Source organism: Engraulis encrasicolus, chromosome 21 (genome assembly GCF_034702125.1).
Source record: "Engraulis encrasicolus isolate BLACKSEA-1 chromosome 21, IST_EnEncr_1.0, whole genome shotgun sequence".
In the NCBI taxonomy this organism is placed as follows: domain Eukaryota; kingdom Metazoa; phylum Chordata; class Actinopteri; order Clupeiformes; family Engraulidae; genus Engraulis; species Engraulis encrasicolus.
This window is the reverse complement of record NC_085877.1, coordinates 51520617-51535825: the sequence shown is the minus strand read 5'-3', so window position 1 is coordinate 51535825 and position 15209 is coordinate 51520617. Positions and strand designations below refer to the sequence as shown.

Below are 15209 nucleotides of genomic sequence, written 5' to 3'. Positions count from 1 at the left end.
GTGTTTCTACAGTAATGTGTGTGTGTGTTTGTGTGTTTGTGTGTGTGTTTCTAATCTGTGTGTGTGTGTGTGTGTGTGTTTCTAATGTGTGTGTGTGTGTGTGTGTGTGTGTGTTTCTAATGTGTGCATCAATGTGTGTAATGTGTGCATCTAATATGTGTGTGTGTGTGTGTGTGTGTGTGTGTGTTTTTGTAATGTGTGTGTGTGTGTGTGTTTCCCTGTAGGTGAGCGTGTGTTGTCGCGTTCTCTGTCGCCCCCTGGTGATGGCTTCAGGGAGCACATGGAGAAGAGGCTGTATGCCAGCCAGGGCCGCGGGCCCTCGAGACAGGGGCACACACACACTCACTCTCACACACACTCACACTCACACACTCGCGAGGGACGCCCGCGCTCACACTCCCACGAGCCGTACACACACGCGCCGGACATACCCACACACCGCACACACACACGCGAGCGCGACACACACTCCCGGGCCCCGGACACGCGATCACACACGCACGAATCGCGATCTCGCGCACAAGAATCGCAAACTCACACGCACGAGTCTCGATCTCACTCCCGGCTTCCTTTGCCCCTCCCCCACTCCAGTAGCTCCTCCTCTTCCTCTAGCGGGGGCACCAATCGGAGCAGAGGGGCAGGGTTTGTTAATGCTAACGCTAACGGCTACGACACGGACAGCAGCAGTCAGGACTCTCGCAGTCGTCACCATGGATACGCCTCCTCTTCCTCTTCCTCCTCTTGGACACGCCCCCCTCGCGCCTGGCGGCCAATGAGAGAAGCCCTCAACGTGGACAGTGTTCTCAGCAGCCAACCAGAGGGAGAGGGCAGCCCTCGCGGCAGGCGGACGCCGGCCAATCAGGAGCGAGCTGGGGAGCGCGAGCAGAGCAGCAGGGGGCGGGACGAGAGGGATAGGCGGGGCTTGATGACCATATACGAGGACGAGCGACGCCCCCAGCACAGCAGGAACCAATCAGGGGAGAGGAGACAGCGGAGCCAGAGCCAATTGGAGGAGCGATGGCAGCAGGGTAGCGAATCAGAGCAGAGGAGACCGCGCAGCAGTAGCCACACCTCCTCATCCCTCGACTCACCGGACACACCTTACTCAACACAGGTACACACACACACACACACACACACACACACACACACACACCTCACACACACACACCATATTCAACACAGGTACACACACATTTGCACCACTTGCTATGTTTGAGTTAGGGCGCACCAAACGCCGCTTGAAATGTAAAACCAGAGAACGTCTATGAGAAAAATGAATGGGTCCCAATGGGGCTGTATGCTTCTAATAATTGTATCTGCCCGTGTAGATAGATAGATAGGAGTAAGTGAAAACATTTGCCGACAAATTTGCAGCTTGTCACGTGTTAGATTTGTGAAAATGACCCTTATTTCAACTATAGCAATGACATAACACGTGACAATCGACTTTATGGCACTACGCCATTTGTTTTGTAGTTTTAAGTCTGACTTCAGATGTCAATGCGTTCAAAGTTATGTTAGGATTGTTGCGGACACCTGTTATTTATTGCATTTAAGGTGGTGGAAAAGTGGTAAGTGTAAATGGGGTAAAGGAAATGACTGCGCTCATCCTCAAGAATATGGGCACCTTCAATTAACATGTTGGACCGTAGATGTCTCTGCGAGGATCAGTCAGAGTACGTCTCTCGTCAGCTCTGGTCGTAGTCGCAGAGATTCCTCAGCCAGCAGGTATTAGCCGAATGCTAGCGTGTTGCAGGACAAAACTCACACGTGTTTGGGAGAACGAAGCCATGTGAGGAACCTTTAACTTCACTTCTAATAGAAGTTCCATGATAAGGTACAGAATGTGCGCACATCTTTACAAACCAGAGAACAGAACAGTGACAAATCCCTGCTGAGCCATTTAGCCCAATAGGCTCTCATTCATCTTTTACTTGGCTGCGTTGGCTAACGGGGCTACAATGGGAGCCAATGTTAGATACCATTCTCATAGCTTAGAGATTCTCTGGTAAAACTGACTGGCAGAGTGGTAGCTACTGGTAAGGAGACAGTGCTGCCTCCTACATGATTGGAGTGGTGGCTACTGGTAAGGAGACAGTGCTGCCTCCTACAGGATTGGAGTGGTAGCTACTGGTAAGGAGGCAGTGCTGCCCACTACAGGATTGGAGTGGTAGCTACTGGTAAGGAGACAGTGCCCACTACAGGATTGGAGTGGTAGCTACTGGTAAGGAGGCAGTGCTGCCCACTACATGATTGGAGTGGTAGCTACTGGTAAGGAGGCAGTGCTGCCCACTACAGGATTGGAGTGGTAGCTACTGGTAAGGAGACAGTGCTGCCTCCTACATGATTGGAGTGTTATAGCTACTGGTAATGAGACAGTGCTGCCCACTAGAGGATTGGAGCGTTATAGCTACTGGTAAGGAGACAGTGCTGCCCACTACAGGATTGGAGTGGTAGCTACTGGTAAGGAGACAGTGCTGCCCACTACAGGATTGGAGTGGTAGCTAGAAAGACACTCCTTATGTCTCATTTCACGCACTTGTGTTGGTGCACTGACGGCCAGGGCAGAGTGCACACTGAGTTCTTTAGTGCATAGAACACTGATGTCTTTAGTGCATATAAACACAGTGCACTGAGGTCTTTAGTGCATAGAACACACACTGAGGTCTTTAGTGCATAGAACACAGTACACTGAGGTCTTTAGTGCATATAAACACAGTGCACTGAGGTCTTTAGTGCATATAAACACAGTGTACTGAGGTCTTTAGTGCATAGAACACACACTGAGGTCTTTAGTGCATATAAACACAGTGCACTGAGGTCTTTACTGCATATAAACACAGTGTACTGAGGTCTTTAGTGCATATAAACACAGTGTACTGATGTCTTTAGTGCATATAAACACAGTGCACTGAGGTCTTTAGTGCATAGAACACACACTGAGGTCTTTAGTGTTGTGGGAAAGTTTGAGCACTATGCACTGTGCCCTCGCTGGAAGTGACGGCAGAGCATGGCATTAGCTCGCCAAAATATTGGTTTGCTATGATTTACAATGCACAGGGTCTGGTGCTTATATTTCCATGTCCTTCACCCCAAAGGGAAACTATCACACATACAATACTTGGCTTGGCATGAAAAGGTTGGTGTCTCAGCGACAATACTTACAGAATTAGGAGACTGTTGACCAAACTCTTCTACTGAACTGAATGCCACGTTTCCTCCGTTTCATTGACAACATGGCCGCTGTTTAATGCGCACAGTGACCATCTTTTAGGCACTGCATTTTCTGCCATTGTTAGGGGATCATTCGGGCGCTTTCAGTGCACTGACTCAACCGAATTTTCAGCATGAGCACCCTACGGATTGAATTTCAATTTGAAACACAGTGCCCGAAGTGCACACGTGCGTGGATTGAAACACGGTCAGTGTTCATCCATCAATTGATTTGTAAAACAAAGTTTCCTTAAAAATGTTCACCCTTCCATGTGTGTGTGTGTGTGTGTGTGTGTGTGTGTCTGTGTGTGTGTGTGTGTGTGTGTGTGTGTGTGTGTGTGTGTGTGTGTGTGTGTGTGTGTGTGTGTGTGTGTGTGTGTGTGTGTGTGTGTGTGTGTGTGTGTGTGTGTGTGTGCTTGCGTGCTGCGCTTGCTTGTTTGTGTGTTTGTGTTTCTGCATGCGTGCGTGTGTGTGTGTGTGTGTGTGTGTGTGTGTGTGTGTGTGTGTGTGTGTGTGTGTGTGTGTGTGTGTGTGTGTGTGTGTGTGTGTGTGTGTGTGTGTGTAGGTGGGTCAGATCCAGCGTACAGAGTCTGGCTACGAAAGCAGCGACCGGCTGAGCAACACACTGGACTCACCCGACACACACAGGTAACACACACACACACACACACACACACACACACACACACACACACACACACACACACACACACACACACACACACACACACTGGATTCACCTGACACACATAGGTAACACACACACACACACACATACAGGTAACACACACACACACACACACACACACACACACACACACACACACACACACACACACACACACACACACACACACACACACACACACACACACACACAGGTAACACACACACACACACACACACACACACACACACACACACACACACACGCGTGTGTGTGTGTATGATTCTGATCAGTCCCTACTGATTGCTATGACATTTGCTTCCATCACTATTTGGATTTGTAATGCTGCCTTCTTGGTGAGATCCAAATAAAAGTACTAAACTGTGTGTGTGTGTGTGTTACAGAGAGCCACATAGACGGTTTGAGGACTCCAATCCAGACATGATACACACAGCATTCACCTACGGTAAGAACACACACACACACACACACACACACACACACACACACACACACACACACACACACACACACACACACACACACACACACACACACACACACACACACACGTACACACTTAAAGTGGAAATGAAGCAGTGACCTAATATAGGGGTCTATAACACCAGTAAGATAAGCCAGCAAATATATATTTTTTTGAAGTCTGAAATTTAAGCCGTTAATAAAAAAATAAAGCACAAACACGTAACGTTTCTGTTAACGTTTCCAGCCAACAGCGGGTGACGTCACGCGAATGGTAGTCTCCTATTCTAATGCTGTTATGATAGTAGTGAATTAAACATTTGGGACTTGCGTGGCTGGTTATGAGCTTATTTGCTTAACCCAAATGAAGCAAGAATACGTGTTTGGGTGGGACAGAACAAATATGAGGCATGAAGGCAGACAAGACCATCACATGAACCACAGGTAAACAAGCAGCTTTTTTTGCTAAGGTGACAAGTCGCTAACACATTTTGGTATGAGCCAACATGATCACTATTCATAATCGTGCGATGTCGTGCAATGTTGCAGTTCCCTACCTTCATCTTCCGATGATTTCGCCAACATTTTCCAAGCACCTGAATTAGGCTACTTTGACATCTCCGTGCCCACGTTTATCGGTGTTATCCAGTCAACAATAATCCAAGGCAACAACGCTATTCCAGCCAGTTTGAGGATGCATCCACGACTTCAATAACATAATAGTTTACTACAATAGATGCAGCTACTTTAAGCATGCCATAACTTAATGTAGGCCATGATAGTTTAACGTGTCATTTCCCGTGGCATCAACTTCAAATCCCCAAAGCTCCTCCAACTCCGAGAGCGAGACGAGAGAGGGGATGGGATAGCCACACACACACTGCGTCCCTTCCCTTCACAAAGCTTTCCAAACTTCCGCCAATTTTGCAAGTTATTTTCTATTACTGAATTGAACCACATAGCCAACTTAAAGACATGGGCTTTCAGATTAGCGTCCAACAATGCAGGAAAAAGACGTTATTGGTGACGGTCTGTCACTACAAACCTATGAGATCGAGCAGCCCCAGTCCTGACTCCTGTCCTATGGAGGATGCAATGGGTGGATGGCTGCAGCTATCCCACCATGCTCGTAGCAAAGGCTTTTTGACACAAAGTGATAATGACACTTGGCATTTCTCTTTCATCTGATAGTAGGTATATAACATAGAAAACCCAGGGACAATGTAAAATTAACCCCTCGTCCTTCTTCAATTTTACTGCCACGATTAGAGTCAGTTAGCGCTGTAGTTAGCACACGCTAACGTTAAGTGAATGGAAGGCTACATTAGCCACCAAGTTCTACCATTCGCGTTACGTAGGCAGCGAACATGGCTGCGCCCTTGTGGCGAAACTCGGTAATAACATGTCATTTTTCAGCAAAACTACTTAAAAGTGCAGTTCAATGAACATCCATTCGTTTATGAAAATAAATATGCTGCCAAAAAATGATAATAGTTGTCAGTGCTTCATTTCCACTTTAATGCTGGAGGGCCGGGCCCCCACAGACTAGATATGGCTGCAGCCTAGGGCCCCCACAGGCTAGATATGGCTGCAGCCTAGGGGCCCCCCACAGGCTAGATATGGCTGCAGCCTAGGGCCCCCACAGACTAGATATGGCTGCAGCCTAGGGCCCCCACAGGCTAGATATGGCTGCAGCCTAGGGGCCCCCCACAGGCTAGATATGGCTGCAGCCTAGGGCCCCCACAGGCTAGATATGGCTGCAGCCTAGGGCCCCCACAGGCTAGATATGGCTGCAGCCTAGGGCCCCCACAGGCTAGATGTGGCTGCAGCCTAGGGCCCCCCACAGGCTAGATATGGCTGCAGCCTAGGGGCCCTCACCTGCCAGGAGGCCCCCACAGGCTACACATGGCTGCAGCCTAGGGGCCCCACAGGCTAGATGTGGCTGCAGCCTAGGGCCCCCCACAGGCTAGATATGGCTGCAGCCTAGGGGCCCCACAGGCTACATATGGCTGCAGCCTAGGGCCCCCACAGGCTACATATGGCTGCAGCCTAGGGCCCCCACTGGCTACATATGGCTGCAGCCTAGGGCCCCCCACTGGCTTCCTCCGATTCCCAGCTGATTTGTTCAAATGCTAGGCTACGCAAAATAATTCTAGTTACTGAATTTTTATCCCTTATAAATGTCCAAGTCCAATTGTTCCCAACATGATAGTTCTTTCACAAACTCTGCTTGATACTGGAAAGTTTTCCGTCGAGCTGTGGAATTTCCCGCGTCGCGTTTCCACTTTCAGCTTCGTTTCCAGCGTCTTGAATTTACAATCAGTAGATTCATCACAAAGCACGAGTCAAGAGCAGCAGATTCATCACAAAGCGCCACAGGAGAGTCAAGAGCAGCAGATTCACCACAAAGCGCGAGTCAAGAGCAGCAGATTCATCACAAAGCGCCACAGGAGAGTCAAGAGCAGCAGATTCATCACAAAGCGCCACAGGAGAGTCAAGAGCAGCAGATTCATCACAAAGCGCCACAGGAGAGTCAAGAGCAACAGTTTCATCACAAAGCGCCACAGGAGAGTCAAGAGCAGCAGATTCATCACAAAACGCGAGTCAAGAGCAACAGTTTCATCACAAAGCGCGAGTCAAGAGCAGCAGATTCATCACAAAACGCGAGTCAAGAGAGTCAAGAGGTGTCACGCAGACTTTGAGCTGTCAGAGAGGCATTCAAATATGCCCAACTGTGAGTGGATGTGCTGAGTGAGGTTAGATGGCATTAACATAAACATTAATTAATATATAGGGTTATCCTTTGTGGAAAAAATACTTCAGTAACAGCCTATTTATGTATTTATAATTTATATCATGATATATTAGCCTATATTAATATAATATAATATAGCCTAATATAATATAATATAGCCTAATATAATATAATATAATATAATATAATATAATATAATATAATATAATATAATATAATATAATATAGCCTAATATCATATGTCATATCATGTCATGTCATGTCATGTCATATATCGTATCATATATCGTAAAGATTAAGAATCCCTGCTCTAAGACACACTCGTTCTGTGGCGACCCATAGGTTGAGAATCCCTGCTCTAAGACACATTCGTTCTGTGGCGACCCATAGGTTGGGTCCCGACCCATAGGTTAAGAATCTCTGCTCTAAGACACACACACACGCCCCCTTAGGAGACCTTCGGTTAGGAGACCTTTGGAGTCCTGAGGTTGAGAATAAATCAAGCCCCCTTAGCGCTGTAGATGGCGGTAGCGCACGTCTTGAGCAAACACCTCAAAAATAGAAGAAGAAGGAGGGGACAACGCCCCCTTAGGAGACCCAACTTGAGCCCACGCTTTTGCATTGAGTGGGGGCGTGGTTTGCGTTATCTTTCTCTTATCCAGTATTTTTGCTCCTACTCTTGCTGCTGACGTTGGTGCTGCTTTGCCTCCCTCTACTGGACATGTTGAGTGTGTGCAAGCCGCTGCGTGGAAACAGCCATCCAACATGTTTTTTTTTCTCAGTTGTTTTGTTCTTGGTGAAAAAACTAAAAGTGCAAAAACGTTTGATTTCTGACAAGTTAGGGTTAGCGATTGTTTTGGTAAGGGCACAGTTTTAACATTCAAAAGTTTTATTAAAATGGGAGTCAATGGAATGTCCTGACCACAAGTGCATGCGTGCGTGAGTGTGTGTAATGCGCGTGTGTGTGTGCGTCTGTGCGTGCGTGCGTGCGTGCATGCGTGCGTGCCTGCGTGCGCGCGCGCGTGCGGGCGCGCGTGCGTGCGCGCGTGTGTGTGTAATTGTGTGTGTTTGTGTGTCATTGTGTGTGTGTGTGTGTGTGTGTGTGTAATTGTGTGTGTGTGTGTGTGTGTGTGTGTGTGTGTGTGTGTGTGTGTGTGTGTGTGTGTGTGTGTGTGTGTGTAATTGTGTGTGTAATATTTTGTTCTTCTTTGCGTCCAGGTCATCCAGCCCATGACCAGCGACCCAACACCAACTTACTCAGGTCAGGGAGAGGGAGGGTGTGTGTGTGTGTGTGTGTGTGTGTGTGTGTGTGTGTGTGTGTGTGTGTGTGTATCTCTACTGTGTGTGTGTGTGTGTGTGTGTGTGTGTGTGTGTGTGTGTGTGTGTGTGTATCTCACTACTGTGTGTGTGTGTGTGTCACTAATGTGTGTATCTCACTACTGTGTGTGTGTGTGTTTATGTTTTCAGGCAGCGGGCGTTCCGCTACACCCCCAGAGGAGAGGGTTTGTGTGAGGATGAGTCTGTGCCCCCCCACACACACTCTCACACACACTCTCACACACACTTCAGCAGCAGCTCGGAGGATGCCAGCGAGGACGAGGGAGAAGAGATTGACCACACCCCTCGACACCATCACCATGGCGATGTAGACCACTCCCCCCGGCCCCATCGCCACACGTCATATCTGGCTCCTCCTACTCTGCCCAAGCCCCGCCCCTTATCACCAGCCCTCCCAAGGACCAATCAAACCTCGCACAGTGCCAATTACTCCCTGGCCCCTCCTACTCTGCCTAAACCCCGCCCCTTATCCCCGGCGCTCCTCTGGACCAATAGAAACGGCCGCTGGGTGGAGTCTCCCACAGAGTCCCTCCCCCTTCCCTCAGACGCCAGCTCTCGCTCTCCATCTCCCGCACGCTCTGATTGGTCAGAAGAGGAGGGGGCGTCGCCACAGCCGGCCATTCAGGAAGAGGAAGAGGAGGAAGATGAGGAGGAGGAGCCATTATTGCCGTCTAGACACAACATATCAAACCACACCCCCAACATGTCCAGCCACGCCTCCTCAGTGCCTATTCCCACCCCCATTATCCCTCCTGCCTCTGCCCTTCCCAACATGGCTGCTCCTGCCCTTCCCAACATGGCTGCTCCTGCTCCTGCCCTTCCCAACATGGCTCCTCCTGCTCCTGCCCTTCCCAACATGGCTGCTCCTCCTGCCCTTCCCAACATGGCTGCTGCCTCTGCCCTTCCCAACATGGCTGCTAATGCCCTTCCCAACATGGCTGCTCCTGCCCTTCCCAACATTGCTGCTCCTGCCCTTCCCAACATGGCTGCTCCTGCCCTTCCCAACATGGCTGCTCCCATCAGCACCTTCTCGGTGGACAGCTGCATGAGTGACACCTACCGCCTGAAGTACCACAAGCCCAGACCAGGCCTGCCCTTCATGACGGACATCCAGGGGGAGGGGCAACCGGCGCCAGGGGAGGGGCAACAGCCGGCGCCAGGGGAGGGGCAACCGGCACCAGGGGAGTGCCTACAGCCGTCGCCAGGGCAACTGTCGTCAGGGGAGGAGCCAGAGGAGGAAGTGAATCAGCAAGGCCACACCCCCGTAGGCACGCAGAGGACCAACCATCCAAGAGCTGAAACAGGTACGCACGCACGCACACACGCACACACGCACACACACACACACACACACACATAGGCGCCCCCTTTAGTCCAGCGGTATCGTACTTTGTCTCCCATTTCCAGACCGTAGTTGACGAGGTGGCTGGTTCGCATCCCCGAGAGGGACGAACAGGTGCAGGAACACCTCCGTCACACCCCCACATGATGTCCTCAATTGGCTCGGACGCAACCACACATCATCAAGTTCGCTAGGCAGCGAGCACGCCCACTGTGTCCGCGCGAAGCATCCTGGTTAGAATTTCTTTCCTAGCCGCGACAAATAAACAAATAGACGCAGCATATGGGAGTGACCTCTGCGCTGCAGTCATGTCTCATGGTGTTAAATCGTCGCGGGAACAACATTTTTGCTGAGCAGCGACACAGTTACTGTAGGTGAGAGCAACTGCTGGGCATTAGATCTTCTCCATGCCGTCGGTAATCTCAATCTCAACCTCCATAGCGATACGATTCAATATCGATGTCTTATTAGAGAGAAGAGTTCATCCAGGCACTCCAAAATAAGGTGTTACATTAAAAAGCCTTTAATGGTACTGGGCTGGGGTTACATTAAAAAGCAGACATGTTTCGACATCACCAGGTCTCCATCAGGGCTAGGTTCAGACTGTATGTTGTAATATGTGTGTGTGTTGTAATATGTGTGTGTGTGTGTGTGCATTTGGCACTGTGAGGATGCGAGCAGTCACCCCCATGTGGGGGGTAAGGCAACCATGGAGATTGGAGGAAAAACGGAAACAAGGTGGTCAGAAATCCAAAAAATAGATGGAATTTTATTTTGAACAGTGTAGTTTTCAATGTCCAAGTGCAAAAATATTTACGGTCCAAAAATCCAACAAAAATATCCAACAAAAATGGCAAAAATAATCTTCAGTTCAAAACGTGCAAAATGTCCATAAGAAAAATACTGCTAAGAAATGCTAACAAAAATGCTAGAGGCTTTTAGCTCCGGTATAGCAAACACAGCTCAGCAAAAATATGTAGCATGAAAATCAGAGTAATGCACTTACATTGTCAGGCAGCGTCACAGAAAGCCTCCTTGCCCCTCTCTCACCCAGACAGAGAATGAGGGCCTCTTAAATAGCAAAACCCCTTAACATTCAATTGCACCAATCAGAGTCCTTTGATACCCCATTGGTTCCCCTACCTAAACAACCAATCACATTTCCCCACACAATATTTACAATATTACCAAAACAAAATACATATACATTATCCCCCCACCAATGACATGTCATAATACCAAAACCAAAATTACAAATGAACCACTAAAGGGCGAAAATAACAAACAAAATAGATTGCGGACAAGCTGACAGTTTGATTGACAGCTCACATCAACAGAAAAGGTGCGCTCTCCCAGCGGAAGCGCTTTCGCTTTGGAAGGATGGAGGCGGAGCTGGTATGTGCAGTGGACTGGTGAGTGGAGGAATGGATGTTGAATGTTTGCGCAGTGAGTGGACTGGCGGGGAAACTGTGGTGCGTTGGGTAGTGGAACGTGCTAGCAGGCGCCTCGCTAGATGCTGTGGATGTTATGGAGGGACTGTTTTAACGGTAAAGTGTGTGGAACATGAAATGCGCTGTATGAAATAGCCTCGTGGTTAATGGCGTCGCCCGCGACGACCAAAACGGTCCAAACTTTTCCCCCCAAAGTTACAACATTCTCTCCAACAAAACCAGACACAACAATGTCCATGTTAGCCATGCTGAAGTCCAGAATCAGTATTGTATGTGTGTGTGTATGTGTGTGTCAACGAATACAAGTGCTCCGTTTGCGCAACCGAGAGAGAGAGAAAGAGAGAGAGAGAGAGAGAGAGAGAGAGAGAGAGAGAGAGAGAGAGAGACATTTATGCGCTTGCTGTTGCAAACGTTGTCCGTGCGCATTCACAAACGGAGCGGTGAGGAGGGGAAGAGAATTCACATCTCCATGACGATACGATTCAATAATATTAGAGAGAAGAGTTCATCCAGGCACTTCAAAACAAGGTGTCCAAACGGGAAGTTACATTAAAAAGCCTTTAATGGTACTGGGCTGGGGTTACATTAAAAAGCCTTTAATGGTACTGGGCTGGGGTTACATTAAAAAGCAGACATGTTTCGACATCACCAGGTCTCCATCAGGGCTAGGTTCAGACTGTATGTTGTAATATGTGTGTGTGTTGTAATATGTGTGTGTGTGTGCATTTGGCAGTCTGTTGCACACCTCAACAGTGACACAAGTGCACGGGGCAATATTAACTCAACAGCTCAAAATGTGCCCAGGCTTCAGACTGTATGTTAATGTAATGATGCTGTGTGTGTGTGTGTGTGTGTGTGTGTGTGTGTGTGTGTGTGTGTGTGTGTGTGTGTGTGTGTGTGTGTGTGTGTGTGTGTGTGTGTGTGCGCGCGTGTGTGTGCGTGTGTGCGTGTGTGTGTGTGTGTGCGTGCGTGTGTGTGTGCGCGCGTGTGTGTGTGTGTGTGCGTGCGTGTGTGTGTGTGTGCGTGCGTGCGTGCGTGTGTGTGTGTGTTCCAGGTGCCAGAGCAGCAGGCAGGTGGAACCCCGTCACCTTCAGAGGCCTCGACGAACACGGATACCTCTAGACACACACACACACACACACACACACACCCCTGAAGACCTGGACGAATACGGATACTTCTAGACACACGTACACACACACACACACACACACACACACACACACACACACACACACACACACACACACACACACAGACACACACCACACGACACCACACACACACACACACACACACACACACACACACACACACACACACACACACACACACACACACACACACACACACACACACACACACACACACACACACACACACACACACTGTTTTAGTACAGTACAACTTCATTTTGTCTTATTTTTCAGACAAGTAAAAGTTTCATCTTAAGTTTCATGTTTAGATGGTATAGCTTTCTATCTATAGTCTTCATCAGAGATGGGATGTTGAAGTGGGAGGTGCTTTAAAATCAGCTGGTGTGGTTGTGGAGGTGTGACCTCCCTGTCAGTAGTGTGTCAACATCCCTCTGATGGAGACAGAAGCTTTAGGAAGGTGGAGAATGCGCGCACATCAGTGGTACAGGTGCTGGACAAAATAAAGTAACTGAAATAAATGATAGAAGTCAGTGCAAATAAATCTCTGGGAGCATTAACAGCGTGACTTCTGTTATTTACTTCAGAACGCGGAAGCTTTACCGTCGAAACCTGTCAGGTAAAAGATAAAAATTTACTTGTCTGAAATCTGAGAAAAACAAAAATTTAAAATGGAATTGTCCATAGAGATTATTGTGTCCTGAGAGATGACTTGATACTTGATACAGATTCGCCAACGAGATTACCGGATGGAGATTAGCGCTCATGTGAGATTACGGTAACACTTTAGAATGACAGCATTTGTAAATGTTTTGTTGATTATTAGTTCATTATGTACAAAGTGTTTCTAAAGCGTTTTAGCGACTGTTATTCTCAAGTGTTACTGAGATTACCTGATGAGATGGCTCTGTAATCTGAGTGACCTGTAGAGATTACGCAGTTTCTTGATGCCCGAGATTAGCCAGGTGTGGAGATTAGCGGGTGGAGAGATTGTTTTATTGTTGTCGTCTGAGATTACTCATTACTCTGGAGTCACTATGCAACACACACACACGCACACACACACACACACGCACACACACGCACACACACACACACACACACACACACACACACACACACCATCAGTCCACCCCAGCCCAACGCACGCACGCACACACACACCTATGCATGCACACACACACACACGCACACACACACACACACGCACACACACGCACACACACACACTACAATACACCTTCCGCCTACAGTCCAGTCCAACAAACACACACACACACACCATCAGTCCAGTCCAACGCACGCACACACACACGCACTCTGTCTCACACACACACACACACNGGCGCGCGCACACACACACACACACTCACTCTCTCTCTCTCTCTCTCTGAAACACACACACACACACACAGACACACACACGGGCCCGCGCATGCACACATTACAATACGCCTTCCGCCTACAGTCCAGTTCAGTCCAGTCTGACACACACACACACACACACACACACACACACACACACACACACACACACACACACACACATTTTCAAGATTCTTTTTAATGGTCCCGAAGGAAATTTGTCTTGGACATACATAGCTGCCACATACACACAACACTAATACACATGACGCCAAAAAACAAAAACAACAACAATAAACACATACATAAATACATACTTACAAACATACATAAAGTGCCCTCATAGAGATACTCAAGTGCATATCTACTACAGCCTACATGGCATGTGTGTGGTTGGCTGTGGTATGCATTCGACATGTTGGAATATGATCCAGTAGCTTTGATCATGATGGATCACCTATCCTTCTGTACTGTGAAGATGTTTGAGATGATCATGATGTTATTATGCCTGAAGATGTTGCAGTACCGTTTAGCACCTGTAGGCTACTGTACATATGGACATGTTGATACCTGAAGATGTTGCAGTACCATGTAGCACCTGTAGGCTACTGTACATATGGACATGTTGATACCTGAAGATGTTGCAGATCATCTGTTATGCCTGACATAAGTACATATGACTATGGTGTAATATAACATCATATCTGTAGGGTACATATGAACATGTTGGAATATGAGGCCGTACATATGACTATGGTGTAATATAACATCATATCTGTAGGCTACATGTGAACATGTTGATGTGTGAGCTGATGGTGGTTTCTCTTCTATACGTGTGTGTGTGTGTGTGTGTGTGCGTGTGTGCGTGTGTGCGTGCGTGCATGTTTTTTTTGTGATTTTAAGATTTCCAGCGTTCCCTGTGTTATGGGTTTGGGGTTTGTTGATAGTCGGAAGCTAATGCTAGGCTAGGCTAGGCTATGCTAAAGATGTATTGCTCTATCTGAGGCACATGATACATTCATATGCTGCTCTAACATGCGGGTGCGTGCGTGCGTGCTTGTGCGTGCATGTTTTTGAGCATGTGTGTTGTTACGTGTAATTGATGATAATGTGTCGTTGTACAGAAATTCTTGACTGTGCCTTATTTTGGATTTTTATGGAACAATGATTTAAAACAGATCGTCCCATTTGTAAAAATGTCTACCTTTTTAGACCTTTGTATAACACTGATTTCATTCCCCTGGATTAACAGCTGTTTATTAAACTGTTTTATTTAATCAAACGTGTGGTGTAATTACATTATTTGTGAAATATAAAATAATCCCTAGATTCGCTGAAAGCACATGATAATCTAATGATGACAAGTACAAGTGTCAATGGGGCACCTAAGTCTCCACCCCTTCCGGGCGACTCATTTGGCTGTGAAAGCCAAAACATT

At 47.8% G+C, this 15209-nt stretch overlaps 1 protein-coding gene across 1 annotated transcript in view; it reads left to right on the top strand.

The window, feature by feature from the left end:
* LOC134437465 (inactive ubiquitin carboxyl-terminal hydrolase 53-like) overlaps window positions 1–9624 on the top strand; it is a gene marked incomplete at its 3' end in the record, with an annotated part of 55874 nt that extends 46250 nt beyond the window's left edge. Inside the window, exons 13-17 of the mRNA XM_063186957.1 lie at window positions 225–1114; window positions 3782–3864; window positions 4288–4349; window positions 8340–8382; window positions 8589–9624. Coding sequence (XP_063043027.1) covers window positions 225–1114; window positions 3782–3864; window positions 4288–4349; window positions 8340–8382; window positions 8589–9624 — 2114 coding nt within the window. The remainder of the gene's footprint in view (window positions 1–224; window positions 1115–3781; window positions 3865–4287; window positions 4350–8339; window positions 8383–8588) is intronic.
* Window positions 9625–15209: the final 5585 nt, after the last annotated feature.